General features: G+C 36.0%; 2 protein-coding genes across 4 annotated transcripts in view; one reads left to right on the forward strand and one right to left on the reverse strand.

The window, feature by feature from the left end:
* LOC125071531 (fibroblast growth factor 3) overlaps positions 1-15,773 on the reverse strand; it is a 158,774-nt gene extending 143,001 nt beyond the window's left edge. For both annotated transcript variants that reach the window (XM_047681821.1, XM_047681820.1), the window contains exons 1-2: positions 15,699-15,773; positions 14,851-15,063 (exon numbers count right to left, since the gene is read on the reverse strand). The gene's annotated coding sequence lies outside the window, so the exon portion shown is untranslated. The remainder of the gene's footprint in view (positions 1-14,850; positions 15,064-15,698) is intronic.
* Positions 722-25,413, forward strand: LOC125071528 (MYG1 exonuclease). 2 transcript variants are annotated; one of them, XM_047681816.1, is made up of 4 exons: positions 722-895; positions 23,409-23,659; positions 23,904-24,470; positions 25,218-25,413. In XM_047681816.1, the coding sequence occupies exons 1-4, from the start codon at positions 755-757 to the stop codon at positions 25,390-25,392; spliced, it is 1,134 nt and encodes a 377-aa protein (XP_047537772.1). In that variant the 5' UTR covers positions 722-754; the 3' UTR covers positions 25,393-25,413. The 2 variants fall into 2 exon arrangements, with proteins under 2 accessions (XP_047537772.1, XP_047537773.1); XM_047681817.1 differs by lacking the exon at positions 722-895 and adding an exon at positions 23,077-23,332.
* The last annotated feature ends 547 nt before the right edge of the window (positions 25,414-25,960 follow it).

Below are 25,960 nucleotides of genomic sequence, written 5' to 3' on the forward strand. Positions count from 1 at the left end.
TATTAGTGATAAATTCAAATAAACCACCAGCATCCGAAATTTAACTTCGCAACGGACGAAAGTAATCTCCGGTCAAATCATAGGTCTTGGCGGAACGGGCATCGAGTGTGACCTGTTTCAGAGTACTCGGGTGTCTCAAGTACAGGAATATCACATAGTTGAGGTTAAAGTTTACAAGCATTTACATCGTACAGGATTTGAATATATCTTTATAGAAACGTCGAAGATACATCAGGCTCGTTCAGAATGTCAATCTATTCGTAAATACAATCGGCCGTGCATCAGCTCGCGACAGAACCAGGATTTATTGAATGAGCTGTTACGTGATGTCTGTCAGCCATCGAGAATCAATCAGGAAGAATCCTAAATTTCTATTTTGCAATTACAATATTTTTTATACAGAACAAAAAACGCGGTTAGACCTTAGTTCAGCCACTCTGGTTTGTAGGGTGGGTGAGCCAGTGTTAGTTGGTGTCCATGGGCATCAGTGGTCACTTACTATCGTTTCTAAATATATGTTGCCGATTTTACAGAGCGTAATGTGAATTTTGTCTAAACATAATCAAATAAAGCGGCCCCTCTCCGCGACCCAGTGGAGTGCGCCAGCGATGCGTGCTATTTACGACATGTTAAATATAAATTACATCGACACGCCATCTCATTTGAACTATGACAATTTGAACGTGAAACACTTCGAACTACGATATCAACAACAAGCTACTCTTGTACACGGAGGCTCCGAGAGCCCGTCGGCATGCCGACGTTATGCCGACTGAGCCGACGGGGCCGACGGGACCGACGGGGCCGACTTCTTGAGAAAGATTTGACTGCACACCAGTGTGGCTCCCGCCTTCGACTTCGACGACGTAACGACATTCTGTTTGTCATCAACATCGTGAATACTTAAATATTGATGTGTCCCATTATCGGTACTACTGCTTTTTTATACCAAGAGTTAACTAAATCTATTCAATATATTTTTACCATTTGAAGTTTAATGTTCACATTACACACACGTTACGTCACGTGTCCGATGCGCGATGAAGTAATCACGGTTCGTCGGACGAGTGAAGTCTTTCGTGACAAATCCAATGCGTTTACTCTGAGCTTAATTGTAAACGTATGTTTTCGGAGGTTTGCATTAAAGACTAATTATGAGAATTCAATTCCTATCGCGATGGAGTACTCGAAGTATAGTAGAGTACTCGAAGTATTGAATGGATCATTAAATATAATATTTTAATTATATTTTATAATTTTTAAACGGAGGTAAGTGATTGTTGTTTCGTTCCACCGGGTGGGTTTAGAACGAGATGAACAACATTTCTATACCTTGTTATTACTTGATCGTCTGGTCTGGACATCGTTTTATAATTATGAGTTTTATCAAATCGTCAGACCGACGGCCGCGTCTCAAAAAAGGAAGTCGTTGCATTGTCTGATATATATACCACATTGCAGTGTAAGTTCTGTTGCTAAAAGAAACAGTTCGACATATTAAAAATTTAAAAATACAGTTAAATAAGATTACGTGACTTTAGGTAATAAGTGAAATTACTACTCGCGGTACGAGTAACTACGACGCGCCCGAATTGTACGCGTTCCCGGCGATACCGATCATCGCCGGCTCTTCGACTTGTTTCGTGTAATTGGCCATAACGATGAGTAACGATGAGACGAAATGTTGCGAATGTCTTTTAAAACCATCAATTACTGATAATATACGTCATGCAAATGCTGAATTTGTTTCTTTATAATTAGCGGCTCCGCGCTCGCCGACGGTTACGTTAAGAGTTCACAGTAATGCACTCAGATCGCCTCGCATTCGCTGACCGTTAATATAATTTGACTAAAGCGAATGCTTTAGAGACATGAGGCTCATTGCGAAAACTCGAGACACACAGACGATAAGAGTACATTTTATTGTTAATAGCGAGAAAATATTTTTTATAAAACCTTAACTTAGTCTTAACTTACACTCCGGTGACACTTGTACACCACGTCAGAAATATTGCTACAATATTCGCGCACTGCAGATTAGAAATCCTTTACAGACACGAGTATCGTCAAAATGTATTCGATTAAAAGAGATAAGCGTAAATAGAACGTAGAAGGAGATTCATTTCAAAATCCAATTAAAAACAATATTATCAATTTTATTAATTTTTAATAAAATATAGATCAAGGAAATATGTGTCGGAGTCATACGAAGCATGATCTTAAATTTCGTTGAATTAGTGACTGATCACAGAACTCAAGTAGACTTTATAAAATCGCGAGCGATTAAAATGTCGCGTCCAATGGGTGATGCAATATGCGCTTTCCTGCGACGAAACTGCGGAGCGTAATTGAGATCGCATATCGCGCAGGGGTCAACGATAGTTAAATCCTACACTTTCCCATCGACGTAAAAGGCGTTATTCACATATTGTGAACAATCGGACGAGATGTACAAACAGATACTACATCCGAAACACTGGTGCGCCTGCCGATGGCTATCTCAAAGGGCCGGGTCAGAGATTAATGATAGAGTTACGTACAAATAAAGTATCGAAGCGATGTTTCAATGAGATGCAGTTAGCGCGTTGATCACCACAATTTTATCTTATTTAGCAGTGATCTGTCGCGCTGTGATTATTTGTAGGAATTTATTTTACACCAAATAGGACTAACATGGGGAGTGGAGAGGCTGCGCCGAATTTCCAGCGTCGAATAGTATCCATTTAAATACTAATTACTACAATAACGTCCAAAACTCTGCCTATAGAGATATACACAGCCGGCGTACCAGATTATGCGACAAAACCTGTCTCACGAGTGGAATCGAATCTAATATTGGTTCACTTCGTCACATGACCGACAGCAATTATAACAAACATAATTACAAACGGCCGGAACTAAAACTTACATATATTTATTTAAAAATAATAAAATATAGTTTTAATGGATTCTGTAATTTGTCACGTAAACGTAAATGTTTTCGAACAGAATCAGAAGAAACAGATCACTATCGAAACTTGACGTCAGGAAATACAACTTTTTATATACTTAGAAAATTTGGAGTAAATTTAATTTGCTTGAAAATAATGAAATATGAATAACGATAACAATCTTGGCGATAAATTGAATATTGTTAGTTTGCAAGTTTGAGTTCGTGTTCATTTGTCAAAAATGATTGTAAGGTCATCGACTCGTAGATAGGTAAAATAAAAGCCTACAAAAAGTTACGGAACCCACCGGTCTGTAACTTACATGAATATAGCCCTTAATAACGATTTCCAAATTTTTTACATCAGAATTGACGGGTTCTATGCAAACATTCATCCCTTAGGAGATGAATGCTAGAAACTACCCTCTCAGTGCTGACCAATATTTTTAATGGAATTCCTGTGCTAACTTACATTATCTCCGGTTAGGCTGAGCGTGACAGTCAGTCATTTTACAATTTTATTAAGTAGTAATATTTGTGATGTACTTTTTATATATATAAATATACTTAGTCAAAATATGTTTATACTAAACCGGCAGTTTATTTCGTAATATGTAATGAAGTAAGTAAAAATAAAAAGTGTTTTTCGGCGTGTGTCATAGTTGTTAATTCAGATTTGTTTTAAGTTTAGTGTAAGAATGAATATCAGTTACTTAACTCTATACAAGTAAGTAAGCTGTAATCGCATAAATAATGAGTGTAACGTTGACGCTTACAAAGCGGACTGAAATATGCTTGGAAAAAGTCAAATTTTAACAAAAATGACCCAGTTTAGAGCAAACACACGCCGGAGACGTCGTCGAACAGGTTTCGCGTATTATTAACGTTAATCGACGGAACGTCAATGTCAGTTTCCCTGCAGTACTTTTATTGCGGCAAAAGCTGAGCGGAACGCAGAATGACGCCGTACACCTAACTTTTTTAAATCAGTGCCGTGAAGGTGAGCAACAGCCTTTTTTAACTGATCTATAAATATTTTTAAATGTATGATGTGAAACGATGACTCGATAGATAACACAGACGACGAAGACGACGAATACCTTTTTACGTTAACAAGTTGTACTGATAATACTTCGACGATCCGGTTCCGGTCCAATAAGAATATAGTCAAACCTAGTGTTGTGTTATTCATAGTTTTATAGTGTTTAGGTAATTAGATATATATGCGAGCCCTGACCAAGAAGTAATAGAAGTTATTATCAGAACACTGATCGCGTGCAAAATAATATTTCTCAATGTCGTAATGTCCCAAGTTTGATTTTAATTTGTTTTTAAGAAATAAAGATTTTTTTCAAACGAAACCATTAATCGTCTAGGTTACAGTCAAAATTAGGTACACCAACTCAATAGACCAGTGGATCGAAAACACATAATTAGTTCTCTTGTTTGATTCCTGTACGCGTTACTCTCAGGTTGTCAGAATTGTTGACTATATTATACCGTTCGTAAGTAAAGTACTTGACAATTTTTTGTACGAGTAATTAAGCTTCATCTACTGCGCTTTAATTATTAACATATATACGTATCCCTTATCTACACGGGAAATAACAGCTCCAAAAACTGTTTAAACGGTAAAGTCGTCGCGAACGTCTCTCAGCAATCTCGGCGCATCCCTTGCCGCTTTTAATGACGTTGTAATTTGTTTCCTAAAGAAAGTCTCTTGTAAATTATCAGAGGAACATATCTGTCCATTCGTACAGGGGCTCGTGTTCGCTCGCGGCATCTCCGTAACTCTAAAACGGCCCACAAAACATAATTAACCTTCAACGCGGCGCGACGGTTCCGTGAACATAACGAATATTTGTCTTAATAATTTCGTCACACTTTAACGAGCTTCTTAGATCGTTCGGAATGAGAGAATTCGTTTTTTATCACTACATACAAATATAGAAACGCACGTTTCTGTTGCCGTTTTAAATCATCTTTAAATAATTGATCTTTAATAAAACTACACATATTTTATTGTTGTAATGTATCGAGTGCTGATAGTTGACACATGCAAGTTTCATCATGATGTTTTGCCCACTGGACACGGCCCAGAGGCAGTAATACGTGGACCTTAATCGGATTAAAATTCGGGCAAGCACCACTAACTTTTAAAATTGCTAAACATTTCAACCGTAATTATTTTAATGTTATGCCTGAATAGTAACAACAAAGAATCCACATCGTGGTAAGCTTACGTCAAACTTGGGGGGTTCTGAGTCAGTTTTATAAAGTATAATAATTATTATGAATGATTAGAATCTTTCACAGCCGGGCCATTTCACAATCGGGCCAGTATCAAAACAAATTACCTGACAGAATATGTACGTATATAAGCGAATCGTCTTATTACATTTATATGCATTTTGAGAATCATTTAAATGTCTTACTTTATCATGGGCGTCTACTCGGGGACGTGACGAGAGTGTGTGCACTTATTTATGCAATATCAATTCGGAAGCTTCAAAGAAAGCGATGCAACGGAAATATTGTAAACATTTAATTGTCAACTTATAATTTTAAAAATAATAAAATGTGAGGGAAACGCGCGCGAGGCTAACGTGTAAAGATGCAAATAATGATTTTTACACCGCGGTTTGTTATATTTCTACCCGATCGGCTGCTCGGTTGATATCCTGTCGCGCCTAACACTTACGTACACTACATTACGTGCGGAATTCTTCCTTAAATTGAGATTGTAGATTGAGAATCAGTAAGCCTCGCCTTCCAGATGTTGTGATGTCGCTGTCGCTGTCGTGTTCATCACTGAATCGGTGAGCCGAATGAACAAATGTAATTTCGTAATAACTTCTGTTTAACTGTTCTGCCTTAACGTATGCGTTATACGAAAGTATTCCCTGCGTTTTATCTAAAGTACTCAGTCAGGGACCCTCGAGTCTGATAACCCGCGGACAGTGGCAGCCGCAGTCGATCGGTTTCTTCCACTGCCTAAAACATTCACGACCCACTTCCATGCGACACGCACGAATTGTAAACGTAATCAATAACATATATTCATTTGAACTTAAAGTCGCTAGAGTCGCTCTGTGGCTGCGGCCGCTCAATTAACGCTACGACGAATAATTTGTTTATCGTTAGAATTACTTTATAAGACACGAAACTCGTTGGAGAGTTTCATCAGCGAGCTAATTCAATACTAGGTATAGGTATAGCTTTACTCGTAGACGTTTAAAAACTATACTTACAACTTTGATCGCACAAATATTCAACACGAGACTGAGAAATGAGATCGTTAACTTATAAATAAATCTAATACTTATAGACACTAAAATGATCATAATATAGCGGTTCGTCTCTTTATAAATAACGTTACAACTGAATGGTATATTACGGGCTCATTCGCAAGGTCAGTGAACTGTTGGCATAAGTGAATGCGACTTAACTTTGATCCGACGCGACATTGAGAACTCCTGAGGAAGAAAACCCGAAGTCGACCACGAGACGCACAGGCGGAACCGCGCGACGCCGCAGTAGAAATACTTCGTAAAGTTTATTCAAATTTATTGGTTAACGTTTGTTTAAATTAATCTCATTAACATATTTAAACAACTTTCTATGCCCTTATACTGTTTTAAAACCTTTCTGTAATTACGAATCTGAATGATTTAGTATTAAAGGTCAGTTGGAAAAACAGATTTATCTTTTAGTTCTTACTATGAGAAATGAGATGACGCAGTTGTTTGAATACGTACATTTCAACCGAAGATTACGGGTTTAACTCCGGGCAAGCACCGCAGTACTGAACTTCACGAGTTAAATTTGCGTTTTATAACGCGTCTCGTGATCTCGGTGCGAAACAATATCGTCAGGTTCCTGCGCGTCGGATTAATTTCTGCCACACCTGTTTCCAAAATGTAATTATCAAAAAACCTAATTAAAGTATCTACACGATTAAAACTATCGTTTTCTCATACACACATTCAGATGGAGTTTTGATCTCCGATTGCATTCGCGTGAACTTCACACTTGAACAGTGAGTTCTTCACTTAGTTCGGAACATTTCATAATCAAATTAGAGTCGATGTGTACGTTGATTTCGTTCATAGCCTACCATTATCTAAGTTCCCTTGTAAACTGTACAGACAGCCAGGTAGCTAGTCATAGCTCCTTATTCGCTTCAATGAATACCGCTAATATTACTAAAACGATTTTGATATGACGTTAGGAAAAGTATTCAACGCGTTTCAAGTTGGAGACGATTATTACGATACACATTCGTTGTGAAAAGTGAAGCTTGACGTTTCTTTTATTTTGATTACAATATGAATAATGATATATTCGTGAAAACTCGTTTGACAGAAGTAGTTTCGATGTAGTCGTAATGCATTAACCAATTCGATATGTAAGTACATGAAATGCAGTGTAAGTGGGCCGTCCAAAGCGCCGCGACTAAATAACTAACACATAAACTGAATGTTTACGCGGAGAATAGGATGAACTGGATGTGTCCGCAGCTCAAACAAATTCAAACACGCGTGCGGTCACAGTTGCGTTTCAATTGGAATCGTGTCTGCTTGCGAGGATGCCGAAACAAGTGAGTCGCGTATGATTGAAGTCCTGCATTGAGGTTGCAAACGCTTGTCTAATGACGATACTGAGTTGACAGATTACGTTTAAAGATAGAGTTTATTATCCAACTAACATAAATGAACCGCTAGTCAATTTTCCACGTCCGATTAGACCGTTTTAATTCTGTTTGGTAAGTACAAATTTAAATTACACGCCCCTTTTTAAAAGCTCTCCCTATGAGTCTATTTCAATAAAGAACGTTTTGATTTTGATTAAAAATTATATAATTAAACAGTAATTGGATTAATTTAAGCAATAATTTATCAATAAAGCCCTCGATCCATCAGATCATACAACTGCGGCACAGGTCGTGTGACTTCCTGTTCTAGACAAAACTTAGAATTAATTTTTTTTTTAAATAGTAATAATGGTGCATCAATAGAATTTCACGTCGGCGCCTGTTTTGAGGTTTTATTTCGCTTCAATTGACTGAGAACTTAGAAGGTAATGTTCATTCCAATACCGCTTATTTACACAAACTGCACTTTACATATATATCTGTAGTTAGTGAACGTACTATATGTATATATTTATTGCTCCTCTACATTTCGTCTTTGTGTTGGATCTACATCTACAGATGTTTACCGGAAGGAGATCGCAACAGCCGTTCCCGAGCTAAGTACAGGCGAGGGAGGGATGCGAGGCCCTCCGTCCGAGTCAGTTCCGAAATGGTATCGGAGAATCATTAGCCTAAAACGCATAAAGTCCGCCGACGCAGGCCTACACTATTTTTACGCTGGCCTACGTTTGTGCCGGCGCGCGGCGTTATTTCGCAACGGGTGTAAATGACCGATCGTAATGATTTTTTTAAGTCGTGTCGGTGCGACATTTTAGCACCGCGATATTGAGGTTAATTGACTTTTGAGTATTGCTTTTGGCGCGTGCTTTATAATTTCAAAGTATAATACGGAATCTTTTTCAGTCTATTTCTTGCCAGCTTCAATACGGCCGGCGTGACTAATTATTATAGCTTACAACGTATTGATTCATAATTACAATGTATTGAGTCCATAGAGGGTTTCAAATTGTATTTCTATATAGAACAATAATTACACCAGCGAGCATTTTAGGAATCCCACTTATCTAAGATGACTTATCTAAGGCTGATTACTATCAAGTAATCGGTTAGTTTAAAGTATCAGTTTAAAGAATGACTCTCCTGATTTTGTATTTTGTAACAAATATTAAAAGCCTGTCATTTATAAAATTCTATCGAAATAACTTTATAAGTTAGAAATTTCACCGGCGCATTAAAACAGCGACTTTTACTGTCAACATTCTCAATAGTCGCCATTAAAGATTTATTACTGGGTTATAGTATTAAATATATCCAATTAGCGCGTTCTACTGAACCTGTATTGATGTCTAGAGCGAGCTGCTCGCGGGACGCGATTATGAAACTAAATAACTGGAATGGCATGTAAAAATATTATATTTTAACTAACGATTGCCCGCAACTATCGCCACTCGGGCTCTATGTCTCAGTTGCGCGTTATGTTCGCTTCATTTACTAAAAACATGTAGTTAGTGGACTCTTCTCCTTTAACCGCTCCATTAATACGAGCGTGCACTTCCTTATCGATAATTTAAGTTTATCAAATATTGGTGACAATGACCGGCTTTAGATATGGAATCAAATTATTCTCTGCATGACTGTACTTTCAACAGTATGAGGTAGATATCGTAAATACCATTCTGCAGCGCATTGACAATATAAAGCTCTTATATTAATGTATTTCGACTTTTGTTAGTTTGCTTTCTGATAAAAATAAATAAACCTTAAAACTAGAGAGTTAAGTCGACGTAACGAAGTCACTCGTGATGTTGACAAACGAAATCCCGGCGGCAGAAATATATCATCTCTACTTGAAATTAAAATATATCTTTCTTTGTCTACGTCTCTTTTGTATTTAAAAGACAAATTGATTCCAGATTAGAGAGCTGTATCAGCGGACGGTTATCTAACATCGATTAGTATTAATGTAATGTAGGGCTAGATTAGATACAGGCGATACTCGGTGAAATATCCGGAACATCTCCCGCCTACCACGACCGGGTTTTTAACCACAATAACAAACGGTGACTGTTTGTGATAATTGATGTTCGGATTTTAAGTTACAAATTGCACTCGTAAACGTTTGATAAGAATTAAGCCTTACATATTATACATTCGCTTTGTAACGCGATACGTCGAGTCTACGGCTCCCAATCGCGTATCAGCTGGTCAGGTTTTGGATGTAACTTAATAGATGGAACCCAATCAAACGGGTGGGTTCCATCCGAGCCCAAGCCCTGCCACCGGTATTTCATGAATTCTAAACGGCGTGTATATGAGGTCGACTCATTGAGCCCCACTAATTTTCCCATCCTGTAACCGAACAGAGTCAGTTGACCTAAATACTAATTAGCTCGCTCACACCGGGATCATCTGCGTCATTTCTCTTTTGATACAGAGACACATTGCGATACATGTCTTTCTCCCGAACTACTTGGTAACTAATAGTCCCCTCCCCCTCCGAAACACCTCAATGCGTTCACATCAGTAGCGAGGCGAGGTGCGAGTATGCGCCAGCGTCAATATTTGCTTTAAGATATATATAAAAACCTGAGATGCAGTCTTACAACATTTTTCAGTAACCCTTACTTCCGCTACGTTTTCGGTACAGATAATAAAACGGGACGACAGATAAGTAATTGATATCGTACCGCTATCTCGCTCTGTGTACTCCTTCCGCTTATCATAATCAAATCAGTGCTACATAGATACAGGAGGCGTACTCTGGTGCCTTATCAGAAGTAAACAATTTTAAACTTTTGCAAAATTTGTCTATTACCCTGAAACGACGTTTTTCACAGAATTATACGACAACTATTGACTCAGGCAGTAGAGTCACCACTGATGTCAAGAGGATCCTGCGGAGCGGCGCGAGACGACTCGTTCATGAAAATATTCGTCTCGCCGTCAATACTATATTTAGTACAACGAAAATTTTCATCGAGGTCATTGTTTCGTCTGAAGGAACATTACATAACTTCATCCACGTTGTAAAAATCTTACATCAAAGTATCAAATATTTTGCGGAAAATAAACACACGCGGACTTTTATGAATGCAGCTGCCAGCTCTGATATGCAATGGTGATTGTATTCTGTTATGTGCGCTGTGCTAACTATCGTGAAAATGATCGTGAAAATTTACTGGTTAAGACTGTCTCTTTCTTCTTAGCTGATTACGTTTCGTCAAAAATCTACACAAACGTCTCAAAACTCACACTCACAACTCTCACACACACTCGAAATTCACGTGTAACAGCATTTTTAAAACCTTTTAATAGACGCACAATTGTCTAGCGGATAATTATCAACGTAAGAACGGAAGACAGACAATGCGAGAAGCTTCAATGGATCCGTCTTTACGGGCAGCAACTGTAGATGCGAAATCCAGTTTTTTTTTAAATAAATTAATACCATAATCTGAATGTAATTATATTATGATTAATCAAACGATTTCAATAAAATGTAATCGCTAATAAATGTATATAATATCTAAATTTGTATCATCATAATCAATGTAGACTGTAGGTGCACAAACAAAAGAAACGAGCCGCGGTCGGAAGCTGTAGTAGCTGTACAATGAACTAAAAATGGCGTTCAGAACGGTACACCACTGGCAATTGAAATAAAGACAATCACAAAAACTTTAGCAAACGATTTTAAATCAATAATTATACTTGCGACTGAACCCCATATCTCTTGGACAGTATGCATTATGATTCAAAATGATTTGGTGCAAAGTTAGTCGCGCGCTTTAACAGTAAAGCGTCATATCACAGCACTACTTGTTCTATAAATGTCTATGTATATTTGCAGTCACAACGAACGAAACTAGAATTAGCCTACGACAAAAAACTGGCGATACAAAATTTAGCATTGGAGGATATAGGCATTTGGATAGACAAGAAATACCTGTTTTTATTCTCTTATTTTATACAGCATAGCTTCAAACACGTGTTTAATTAAACCTCTATGAAATTTATTCGGATTAAGTCCAACTCCGAACTCTAGAATAGTATTTTGTTTTCGATTTCAATGATAATTTTAAACATAATGTTGAAAACGCCGTTTCCGTCAACCGACACGTTTTTATTGCGTTAACACAACATTATACAGCAATTAACATCGATATCAGTAATTTTGCAGGATTTACAAAGCTATTCCACATTAAGATAAAAAAGTTCCACGGGTTAGTATCCGTTACCGCAGAGCGTTGGTGATATTTGAGCGCAGGTCGTGACGTCGATGTATTCGCACTGAACAAACACTATCACAGCCGTGGCGGCGGGCTGAGTACATTCATTTAACATAGAAGTTCTTAGGTAGTACGACATTACTGTAACTTTAATTTCTTCAATTGTTTTTCAAAGTAATTAAATAGTAACGGTCAGCTATGTGCCGGTTCAAATCCAGGATATCCTCGTTCGAGATGAGAATACACAATCATTATTGTAATTAATTAGTATGAAATAATATACATACATTTGGAATAATTCAGATGAAAAATTAAAACGAGGTCTTAAAACTTGTCTTTTGAAAAAACCGTTTTGCGTTAATTTGTGAAAATGAAAACATTACTTACTAGATCTCTTGTCAGTGTTAACAGTGTTGCTATACTCATAGTCTAGAAACTCTTAATAACCGACAAACAAAAAACCGCTAACACTTCCGATTCAATTTGGCCCTCGGCAGAAGGTGGCCTCTTAAAAAACTGAATACTATCAATAAATCGTTTTAAAAACTCGAGGATAAATGACCCAGATTCCTGATACTGCTTTTCGTGGTTCCGTATTGGTCATTTTAACTGGCTGTTATCGAAAACAATGGCATTTTGTCAAATAAATAAATTGTAATACTTTAATGTATTTTAAGTATTTTTACAAACAACAGAAAACAGAACGGAAAAAGACGAACATAAACAAACCCGTGATGGTGCGTAGTCGCCACCGTCCACAGCCATTACAAACACACATAGACGCACACATCTCACGACGCAAATGTTTTATTACTTACTTCAATTTGTGGAGAAAAAAAACGATTTCAATAGTCAGGTTGTTTTACACGAAGGCAATTTGATTTTTTCACATTGATTAAGTTCGTCTAGAGTCGTGACCGACTTCACAATGACTGTCGATAACAACTATAAAAGTATAATTCTTAGAAGCAGAATCATGTAATTAACATTATGAAATATACGTGACAACGTAACGCCGCAATCTATCCAAGTAGACCAATACTGCCGGCCGTTGCTCAGGTGTGCACAGGTTCGATCAACTTCAAGGAATACGGTTTCTAACGCCCGTTTTCCCTAAAATCGAGACTATACTATAATATATGTATAAATAACTATGACAGTAATTATGTATTTCAGCGAAGTCGAAGCCACAGCCCGGAGTTGCCACGTGTCATCGTTACGCACAAAACGGCTCCGACCCTAAGCATGATCTGTTGAATCTATTCAATTTTTTTGATAAACTGGCACAACCTGAGGGAAACGTTCGAATTCATATTCCACTACGGGTTGCGAACAAGTATTAAGCTCTTTATAAATCAGTACCGGGTTAAATCCCACTGAGCCTTGTCGGATCTTCGGAGCATCCTCGCTTTGAAAACTTAAAATATTTGACAAGCTAAGTGTTGAAATAATGTATATTTTAGAGGAAGCGTGACTAATTGAATGAATACCCACTGATCTGATCTGGTCGACCGATAATACAGGATAATATTACTAAACGCCCAGTTTAGAAAATACACAATTATTCAATTGTATAAAATAAATATTGTGAAATATATCTATCACTAATTACAATCGTATTATAGGTAAATAAAAATTATTATTAATTGCTAAACCACAAAACGACTCATCGAAGTCAATCATATTCGATGACTGACTTTCTACACTTCGATGACATCGCTGTTAAGTACAAAAAAGTGTTTCTTTCTCTTCTTTTCGTCTCTATCTCCAGTCACATCAAGTTACTCATTTCATACTTTAGATATTCACACTCATACCTTGTAAGTATCAGTAGCATACTTCATCTTATTAAAAAAACAACTACACCTACTTCTAAAATAAGCACTCTGAACAGGTAGATAGACGAATGAAAAATGAATATTCTTATGCCAGTATTCATAGAATAAAATTAAAATTAAATTATACGTGTTTAGATGTAATTTTATACTACCCTTGTAAGAAACGAATTGGTTTAATTCTGCCTGTAGTAAATAATGTTTTTATGGGTTAAACTATTGTACCTAACGTGCAACACTACCTATGTATGTATATTAGGCAATTTATTCGATTTCATTAATGAGTATCACAAGTATAGACTACGACACGTATACATTTGTTTATTGCAAATTAAGTCATTAACCAATGTTTGATGTTAGTCCTGCATGTGATATCACCCGAATTTTCAGTCTTGCTGAAGATAGTTCGAGGTGGTGTGATCAAACCTGACGTGTAAGATTCGAACCTGTGACTTTCTCATACTTATTCGGCCCTCTTGCCGATGAGCTATTATTTTCTTTAAGTTCTTCTCCAAATAAACCTTTATTTTTCATACTGTTTGATAATTCAATTTCTCTTTTATTATTATAGATTACGTATTATAGAGGACATAAATTCACTTAACACTTTTTTATATTTTAAATAAGAAAATAATACGATGTGATGGCGGATAAGATGTTAAGTAAAAACATAAACATTTAATTCACAAACATTTAAAATAATATTTTTATAATAAAAAAGTAAGATTAATAACGTAAACCGGTTACAACAATAAATATATTTTCTCTGATAAATGTGAGTGACCTCGTTGATAACACTGACAATTGTTATTTCAAAGATGGATAACGTCATTAAATTAAATTCAGGTATTTTAATCACATTCCGCTTATATTTAAATAAACAAAATCAATATCAAACTCATTAGAAATCCTAAAAAAAATCTTATTTGCATTACACGACATTATACTGTGAGCTGCAAAATATAAACAAAAAGTGTGTTTGGAATTTATATCGTTCGTACTTAGTGAGAATCGATAATCAACATCTAACGCTCGTTCTGCACCTACAGAGGTCCCACCGAATCTCAGACATCACAGAACAGATTTCAGTGCCACTGCCACCGAGCACACACAGCCGATCTGCTAGCGTGTCAGCCCAGTTTGAACTTTGTCGAACACGTGGACACAGTCACGTAAAGGTTATTAATGAACATAATGACTAACTTGTGTGCGGAGGTCGCCTGCGAAGTCAGATGCGCTTTCGAAATACCGTTTAGAGGCAGATATTTTTCAAAACCGCGTCTCGGCCACACCGTGTCACTTTCTTGCTTCACCGACTGTATCGTATCACTGCGGTTCGTGTAACTCTAACTCAGCACTCGTATCGTAAACATCACATAGGAAAGGTAACAGATATTAATATCATTTCCCTGAGAGCTGAAAATCTCACACGTACACTCACTGGCACTCCACCACAATATATTATAGCGCGCAGCGACAAACCGCACGATCGAGAGGCGGCTCGGTAGAAGGCGAAAGACGAAATCAAAATCCACAGGCGCGATAACGAAACGCCGAAAACGTTTACTCGAATAATTAGTTAGAACGGGGAGCGGATTAACTCAAACTCGCGACTCGCGACTCCGGCGCAGGGCGCACCTGAGAGCTACGTCGGCGCGAAAAGAAATTTTGCGAGGCAATTATCAGATTACTGTCGTCAGGCCAAAACCTTAACTTTTTTCGGCGAACTTTTTGCCCGAAGCGTTTCGTACGCGGCCACCGCGTGCGACTCGTTAAAACGAAATCGGTCCAAATCTGACTCGGCGCCGGTCGCCGGTCTCCGGTAGCCGGAGACCGATCGCCGCGTGGAAACGTATGTCTATGCGAAATTTTCACCAAACACTTTTCCACGCGGCCTTCGCTGCATTGTTATGCAACGGAACGTTTTCCGAACGCGGGAATTTTGATTTTCGAATTTCGTTGGAAATCACTACGGCACAACGGATGACTTAATTCGGCATTAATGGATCTGCGTATAATATTTTGTGGTGTGAGTGGTACACTTCAGTTACCGAAAGCAGTTCGTCGTGAGCGTGTTTGGTCGCGCTCGCCGGAGACATAACGTGACCGACCTGGGCCGATTCTCGCGCGATACTGAGCGCCGGCCGCCGCGCGCGTGGCGGTCCGTCAGCCAACAGCTAGCCGCTTACCGCTTAACTATTTCACTTCCTGAAAACGACATTTTTTAGATTTCTGTAAAGTTTTGTGAAAGAAGAGTTTTTGATCTCGAGGTTTGGGCTCGCTTATTATTTAAAAGAAACCATTGAGTGAACTATGACTTATTTAATAAAATATATATTCTCTATTACGATATTTTCAGTACGTACCTACCTACTTATCTTCACACAAGCGCAAAACCGATGAGCTTGTACGTAGAAAATTAAAACCTGCGTTACAGACCGCAAGGGTTTGGTGGGACCGAATTGGTTCTCGACAAAATTGAAACTACTAATCTGAGCTTCTGAGTTCCTCGCCGATTGTAAATTTAAATTATTTATTTAAATCGTGTTGATCCAAAAGTGGTCATAAGGGCCCAATTGAACAAGTGTACTTTAATTGAAGTAACGAGTTAATTTTTAATATTATTAAATTAGAGTTCCATCAAATGTTGGTTTTGAGAACTGTTCTGTTAGAGAATTGCACGTGTATAACGAAGACGAGAGTCCATCCTTGTAGATATGCTTCATAATTTTTTATTCATTTATAACTATTTTAAAATTATAACGATTCCTCGTGCTGTCGATGAGCATACAACTGTTAGGTTCATAACTGGCCCACTGTTGGGCTACGGTCTCCTCTCCGTGTAATGTAATGAAATTACGTATCATTATCAAAATTAGAAAGTAACTGTGTATACCTTCGTTGGAGCTTATCATTTTATTGTGTTTTATTGTCATATAAAGTATTGTTTACGGCACGTGCAGCCCTCGGTACATGCGAGTGAGCACTACTCGTACGTGGATCAGCTGCGAGCGGGGAGTGCAGCGAAGGCGCTGAGGGCAGCAGTTTGTTCCCGTTTAGTCCCGACCTTAGTACGTTAGTAAGTTCTTTGGTCTCGGTTCAGTTAGGTTTTATTCTCGAAGATGTTTTAAATATTATGTCTCGTTTATTATTTATATTTTATTAAACCTTTAACATATCTGGGAAATATTATCTTAAGTTAATATGTTATTATTATTTATTTTAAATCTTATTTACATATAAAACCACAACTTTGTCAGTCTACCTGTATGTTTGTGCACAATACTTGAAATCCAAACTTAGTGGATTTTAACGAATAATGAAAATGACGATTTTAAGTGGATGTTTACTAATTATGACAATAACGCATGTATGTATGTGCCGGTAACAGCGCACTTAAACCGCACAGAACAACTAACTACACGTCGTCGAATCGTAAAACAACGCTCGATAAGAAAACGCGATTAGAAGAGACCCGTTGTTAGAGTGTGGTTCGGTCTAAATACGTGCAATCATTTTAAATACGATTCATTACGAAACCGCAAATTACGAAAATGTTTTATAGAGAATCATTATTCTTACATTATATACTGGTTGTTAGATTAAATAAATTGTTTTGTTGATACGTTTTTTGGAATACTTTTAATTGTTAATTTTTACAACCTATTCTCTGAACTACGACTAAGTACTTAATATTAGAAAAGTGACCTCTTAAGTATCGGTCCGTATCAGAATATACGTGATTGTTATGATACGCAAGAGCAGTTAATGGAATAGAGCTTGTTGGATATTGTTTGTAAATTAAAGATATGTTGAAACACTGCTTCCCAAATACGAAAAAGAAAAGGCGAAAAGAATCGGGGAGTACCGGGGATACGTCCAGCCGAACTGCTAATTGATGTTCGATGGACAAGATTCCTCGTCCATATATATCCAGAAGCCGCGGCCGTTACGAGTTCGCTCGCCACGGCGCGGCGGCACATTGTTGATAATTTTAATGCTTCCATATACACGCCGACGTCTTGAGACCCCGACCACGTGCTCCGGGGTTTTATACAATATACTCAATTTAAAACGATGGAGAATTAATGATGTAACGTTTTAAAAACTCTGTGCGTTTTTTTTATGTCGTTTTATTTATTTAATAACCTCTATATAGACCTTTTCAATCAAACAAATAGTCAGCGTATACTTTGTTCACATGTATGAGGTACATAAATTTACACTCGATAGGAAGGTTTGAGGGTTGAAATAAATCGAAAAATGGATTTAAACCAGGAACAGGAGCCATAAATATTGGGGTGGCTCTGTTGAAGGCACGCAGGCTTTAAATAATAAAAAATACTGACAATTACAAAATGAATTCTGTATGATCCGGTGCTGCCGAACTCGATCGCCTATCTTTACAAGAGTATGTTTTTAGAGTTACATACAATTAAATGTAAAAATACTGCACGACATGTAGGTACATAAATATATGTCCTAATCTTGTATACCTTATGATGAGCTCACGATGTTGCGAAGTCATGAAGTCAACGGCGGACGATAAAGTTTAACCGATGTAAGAAAACTTTAAACAACATGAAGCGAAACGCAGCGCAAATCAACGTGCGTCGGTGCGGACGGAGCGAGCGGAGCGGGCGGAGCGAGCGCAGCGGAAAGTATAAGGGCTCGGAAATCTTACACTGTACTTGTACCCTGTATTCTGAAGAAACCCTTCCGGTAAGGATAGTAGAGTGAACTTCCAAGAATCTACCCATACATGTTGATGTAGAGTTGACGTAGAGGGTAGGTATACACGATACGAGTAGCTATAGATATATGTGTTTGTTGTTATTGTGTGAAACTCTAGTAGTGAATATATGTAGTTGTCTATTATCTATTTGCTTTTAGTACTGAAAAACACATTTTACATTTAATACCTGTATTATCTCTTCCAGCGAGAAAGGTCTTGATCAAGCTGGACCTCTGTCCCTTTGAATAGAAAACCAATCAAATGTCTTTAGCGCATTTAAAACTCATTATCAGGTCCACACTTGCGCGGCGCTTGTGTAAAGATCTATTTACATTTCACGAAACACATCACAGTCATACTCAGACTCTTTCTCTTCTTTATTGTACATATTCTAATCCTTATTAAAAACAGCGTTCAAAAGCGAATAAAAAAATACTGTATATAGTAAAAACAATGGTGTATTTGTATTGTTTTAGAGTTTGTATATCGTTAATACCTATGTATCATAATTCGTCGTAAACAATAGTTTAACCCACACCGCGGTTCGTCCATGTTTAACATCGCTAAGCGTGTGACAGCTCCTAACGCCTCTTGCTGCCGTACGCTCGCTCTTTACTTACCGACGCGACATTGTGAACGCAGTTGAATATCGATACAAAATACGTTTGGATAAGATTGATTTAAAATAGTTTTTGATTAACACACAACCGCAAGGGACTTTACTGCAGATACGTGCGTGGTAAATGCGTGTAGCGGACTACCGTCGCGGCGGTAGTCGGTCCGCGCGCCATTACACCTACGAGTATACACTAGTTTAAGCTAACCGATGCGCGTAAACATTTTATTTAAAAAAGAATTTCATAAAAGAAGAGATTTGCAAATGTACAGAAAAATCTGCAATATGAATATTGAATACTGATCGTGAGATAAAACCCTGGTCTGCCCTGAATCCGAACGGGTAGTCGACTCTTCACGATTATTGTGATTCAATATTTCTTGATCTTCAAATACTTACGAGTATAATCTTAATCATGATAATTTAACTGTTTTTCAAAACTAGTATAAAATTGCCATTGAAGCCTTTCTCAAAACAATCGCTGAATGATGTGCCTAAGAAGTTTAATAATTCACCGTTACCGTTTTTTAGAACTCCAGGTACTTAAAGATGCGGTGGTAGATTTGATTACAGGAATGTTTTGAATGAATTATTATTATTTTGATGATTGTTTTAAACGACTTCAATAAAGAATGAGGTTCTCAATGTGGAAGTTTTTATATTTATTTTATTTATGTTCGGAAATAATTGTTTCATATATAACCGGATAAACCAAAGTATTTACATAATTTCGGAATGTTCTGATGATGAGTATCGGAGACAAACAACGGAAATCTTCAATACATGCCAGAAAGTCAACCGCGTTTGCTGATATTTTATTGCGAGGTACTGTTATCTTTGGAAATGGTCTTTTCTGTGTGGTACAAGTCTGATACAATGAGTACAACTTAAAACATATATGTCATACTAATTATGACAAACCTACTTAAATTTAATAATTTTATGTTTCTCATAAGTTTTCATTACTACTCCAGTTTATTCTGTAGATATATTTACTAGCCTGTGGCGAGTGAAATATATTAGATATATACTACAAAATTTGTAAAAAATCTACACTTCTTGCAAATAAACTTAAGATAAATACAATTATTATTCTTAAAAATGTTTTCAACTTCCTCATTCGTCTGCTGGCTAGCCAAGACTCAGAGTAGAGAATTCGAGGTTCCGGGTGCAAATCCCATTAAAAGTTATCGGTTATTTTTAGTAACTTGAAGTAATGAAAATGGCAGTTGCTCTTCCACGAAATCGCGTGAAGCCGTTAGTCTTGCACCCGATCTATCTCGCTCGTGTCCAAATGCCGTCCCGTAGCATGATGAGACACAGGACAAAGAGTCCTGTGCACACACTTTTGCACTATAATGCTCCTACACAGATAATCAATAGACAGATAATCTTTGAAATTGACCGCTGTGGCTACAATTCGGCGAGGGGGACATTCGTATATATTTATTATGTTTTAAAACTAAGTTATAATATATTTATTATTTTCATTAAAAAGATGTGGCACGTCAACTTATTGATTTAAATTCGCAAAAAGACGCTCCTGGCGTGCGAACCGCGCGCTCCGCACGCTCGCCGGCCGCTCAGCTGAACGGGTTTTACGCTTTTAAGTAGCGTTTCAAGATTTATATTCGGTTTGACGTTTTTACTTCTATTTTTCAGGTTAGCTTCTTTCTTTTCCCAATATTAAATAAAAACTATTTTTCTTGGCATTGGCAATAACAATATTTCTCACGTACATTTTCATACCTACATACGCAATCCCAACTACTAAGAAGGCGAAAGACGAACAGTATAGAGACAATTTGACATCAAATTTGCTACTGAATTGAATAATCTATGAAAATGGTATAGATTGATTTGAAATTAAACATTTTTTGCATACTAACGGTGAGTATTGCAAATTCGGTATGAGTGAGACAAACACGATCGACCACAATGAGGTTGCTCGTATTCTCTGTTTACGACATAAAAAATAATTATCCAACAAATTGCACATTAATGTGTAACTTAATCATGATAATATATTTATTTATTTATTTATTATAATATCAACACCAACAAGAAGTACACTCATACACACAATATAGACATTAAACATAAGGTTTATATAAACCAAGTGTCTCCTTAATTATAGGTGTTGCAAGATATGTCAATATTACAAGTTAACAAAATATAATAATTTCCAGATTTACAATATTAATTAAAATTAGAAAGAGATATTAAGAATTCAATTATTAGAAAAATTAACACATAAATATAAATAAAATGAATAAGATATTATTATTAGAATACATTAAGATTTACGATTAAAATACGATTAAATGCAAACAATTAATTATAAGGTACAATTAATAAAGGGGTTAAAACATAGATTCAAGACAACAATTTATACATTACTATTTAAAAAGCATTGATATTTTTTTGCGAAAGAGATTCAATTTGTCATTAAATATATCAACAATAAGAGCTTCGTTTGACTTTTTCTCATTGTTAATCATATTGAGCGATTTATAAATATTGTTATGATCGATGATTAGCCTATTAATCGGAGAGTAGCGCCCTTGACGGGAGCGAGTGAGTTTTTCAACGAAGGGAGTATACACTGATGGTATATTATTAACAGTTGTGTTAAAATTTAGAAGTGTTTGTAAATTTTAATCAAACATAAGTTTTTGGCTCTCCTGAGCCTTGAGCCTGACTCCGCCCCGTATGAATGCAGAGTAATCTTGGAGAATCATTAATATATACGTAGAGGGCATGTAGAGTACCAAAAAAAAGAGTTCAAAATTTTAATAATCAATGTATTGAACAATAATTATTAATTTATTTATAAAATGCAAACTTTGAATATGTTATTATTTTTATATGTTATTATTTATTCATTGAAAGGATTGAAAATATAATTATTAATTACTCATACTACAAAAACTTGTCGAAAAAATTAAATTAAGCTTATGGCCAAATATGTCATTTTATTACAATCAAACGATTTTTTATACTACTCCTGACATCTAACAATACCATGCAGAAACTTTGAATCCGATATAGTGAGTTATAACGTTAGAGGGCGCAGCTTTGTTCAATTTTCTATATAAAACTTATATTATGTAAAGTACCACGGTTTTTTTATATTAATTTAACAGTTTGCTACTGTTTAAGAAATAATAAGTTAATAAAGGTCCATGAGACAAATAAAAATACAAAAGGTAACATTAGAAATCGATTAACAATCGATTTCATAATGATTCATGAATATTTGTATAATTTTAATTCATAACCAACAACAAAAATAATAATCATTATTAGTTGAACAAATTAATAAAACCAATTAATTCTAACACTTATAATCATTCGATTTTTCTATTACTCTATTTCAACCATAAGAGAAAAAAACACCAAATAAAAAATATTTGACAGCAAATTGACGCCATATTATTGAGTGAGATCTTGAATAATCTATGATAATATTCATTATAGAGTAGTGAGTCGCATGCGAAACTTCTCGTCTATTCAACAATTAATTAAAATTCGAATTCAAAACCTATGACAATATTTTTGATTGTTTTTTTTTTATTTAATTTCATTGTAAAATCTAAAATTAATTCTTTGTTAAATCCTAACAATTTAATAAATTGCAATCAAGAATCCTCTTTATTTTTCTACACATCTACGCCTGGAGCTCTTCAAAATGAGAGAGTAATCGATTTTTTGACAAAAATGTCCTTGCGCTATTAATATATAGAATTTGCAAAAAAATCGCGTTTTGAACATCGACGAAACTGTTAACGGAATTTGGAATTTACTTCCATTAAAGTGGAAATAAGTAGTTAAGTTTAATAGTGTTGTAATATTAATAAATATAAATTAATCATAAACCCTTTGTAGTGCACAATATAGCTGAGTTATTAGCGAATCGCATTGGCATTCGCCATGTAATACGTAATTCTTAATCACACGTAAATACGGTTTGTATATCTTTTTTCCTACTTCCATTGGAATAGGCTATAAAGTTTTAAGTTTTAAACGTCATATTTGACATCTTATTCGCAAGCATGAACCAATAACTAATAACTCAATGTCAGTGTCTCATTTTAATTAACAAATGTCAAGTATTTACTTCTCCAGTAGCCGAAAGCCAAGCCATATTTGATACATGTGTGACCAAATTTATAACCGACAATTTATGAAGTATTTCAGGTTTATTATTATTTGCAAAACACCTAATGTTTAAGAGTATTGGATATAAAGTTCATGTTTGTATTTTTAAAGAAATTAAACGATATTATTTTACCACTAATCGACTTTTTAACAACTTCTTTCAAATTATGAAGGTTAGTTTAAATTTATTGGTTTTGCAATACTTGTAATCGTGTTATATATTTCTATTTCGTTTTTTACTAATTACAGATCGGTACTCACGATGGTGTCTTTCATTGCGACGAAGTTCTGGCTTGCTTTTTGCTCAAGCGCCTTCCGGAGTTCAAAGACGCTGAAATTATCAGAACAAGAGATATGGAACAACTTAATCAATGTGACATAGTAGTCGATGTCGGTGCCGAGTTTAATCATGAGAAAAAACGTTACGATCACCATCAGCGCGAATTTAAGGCAACATTAAGCTCCTTAAGACCTGAGCTTGGTGGTAAATACAACATTAAGTAAGTTTTTCCTAAATTCATGGTAAACGGAAAGCATGTAAAGTGATTGTTTCCACAATCACTTTACACACTTTACCTTATACCCGCCTTTTCTTGCCCCTTTTCTTTTCTTTTTACTCCCAGAGTGGGACTGCTTTTATTTTGTAGTTGTTTACTAGAATCGTGGGATATTTGTTCCAGAGAATGTTGTTATTGTTTTTATCTGTGTTAGAGTTGCACTCAGTCAGTAACATTTATGTTTTAGATTAAGTTCTGCTGGGCTCGTGTATGCATTTTATGGAGAGAAAGTTATCCAGTCACTAGCACATAAGGACCATCCTCTTTCACCTGAAGTTTTGAAAATAATCTATAAAAAAGTTTATGAACATTTGATTGAAGAAATGGATGCTATAGACAATGGAGTACCAATGACAGACGAGGAACCTAGATATAAAATACGTACACATTTAAGTGCTCGCATAGGCAGACTGAACCCTGAATGGAATTCTGACCTCAAAGTTAATATTGAAACTGTATTTAAAAAAGCATTAGCTCTCGTTGGTGAAGAATTCTTATACAATGTCAATTATTTTATGTCTGTTTGGTTACCTGCTAGAGATTATGTTAAGTCTGCATTAGAAGAAAGATATCAGATTCATGAATCTGGTAAAATTCTAGAATTCAAAGAGAGATTTCCTTGGAAAGAACATCTGTTTGAATTGGAAGAAGAGATGGGTTTCAGCGGTGAGATCTTGTATGTTGTTTTTAATGATAAACCCAAGTCATGGAGAGTACAAGCAGTGCCAGTTTCTCCTAGCAGTTTTATAACAAGGTACAAATACTTATTTATCATTCTTAGAAAAATATTAAGTATTGCTGTTTATTGTTAGAATAACAAGACCGTGGGTATCAACTATCAACCAAGACAAGTGAAAAGCCCTGATGTCAGCTGCTACATGTTGTTTAAAATGTGGCACATTAAGATTTTGAGAGTTATATATTTATATATAGTATTTTAAAAGAGCAACATAGTATATTAACCCTAAATAAAAATGGCTCGTAATAAGTACATTTGATACATGTATGTATATACTATATTTTTATTTTTTTTGTAATAACAGTCTCTTACTATTGCATATAGAAGATAGCCATGGTTGAATTATCATTTTCAATATTGCTATGAACAAATCTGCAGCCTCTAATGCCCTTTCTTCGGTTGGTAATGGTTCTAATTTTTCTAATGCGAGACCTTCAAGTGTCAATTACTCAATCAGATTAAAATAAAAAATGAGCCAGGTGCCGAACGTCGCCGGGAATTAACGAACATTAACAAAGGTGTAAAGAATCATGTCTGTCATTATATAGTGGGACATAATTTTTTTAAAATGGGTCATAATAGGCAAACTGTCACTATAAGGGAAGTCATATATCAATATAGGCGGAGTCATTATAAACGGATTCTACTGTAATCTCTAAACATGCCCTGCACAACACTACTGCCCAACACTAGTTCTCTATAAATATGTCATTTCATTATTGTTAATACAATTTCTAAATTTTGCTTATCTATGCATTTCAGAAAAGCACTTCATAAAAAATGGTGGGGAGTTCGAGATGAGCTATTGAGTGATGTTACTGGTATCAAGGAGTGCATATTTTGTCACAGCAGTGGTTTCATCGGAGGCAATGCTACAAGAGAGGGTGCTGTAGCAATGGCTATAGCCAGCCTTCAGGCTGACCTGGATACAGAATAAATTATGAAAAGAATACTTGAACTAATTTATTTTATTTTACAACTACAAAATTATAGCTCTAAAACACAATTTATTTTTATGATATAGGTTGACCGACAAGCAAACTTAAGTGGTCACCATTTCCCATAGACAATGGCAATAAAAACATAAGAAAATAATTTAAATCGCCATTGCACCACTTATCTTGGAAACTGAGAGTTACATCTCTTGTAGTCACACTCGTTAACTCTCCCTTCAAACCGGAACACAACAACACTGAGTACTGCTGGTTGGCGGTAGAATATCTGATGAGTGAGTGGATCCTATCAAGACGCACAAAGCCCTACCACCAAGTAAACCATTCTATACCCTTTTTCGTGATAAGTTTAAAAAATTAAAATTTACTAGTGAATTGATTCAGCAATTCAATCGATAGGAATGACAATCGAACGTTTTAAATTTATAAATAATTTTGTTAAAAAAAAAGTTATCATGTACCTATTTGACTAACTGCGTAATTTAAAAGAAAATATAAAAAGTTGTCGTTACCAGAATAATAAAGTTACAGTAATGCTTTTCTATAAACGAT

Source organism: Vanessa atalanta, chromosome 19, assembly GCF_905147765.1.
Source record: "Vanessa atalanta chromosome 19, ilVanAtal1.2, whole genome shotgun sequence".
NCBI classification, from domain to species: domain Eukaryota; kingdom Metazoa; phylum Arthropoda; class Insecta; order Lepidoptera; family Nymphalidae; genus Vanessa; species Vanessa atalanta.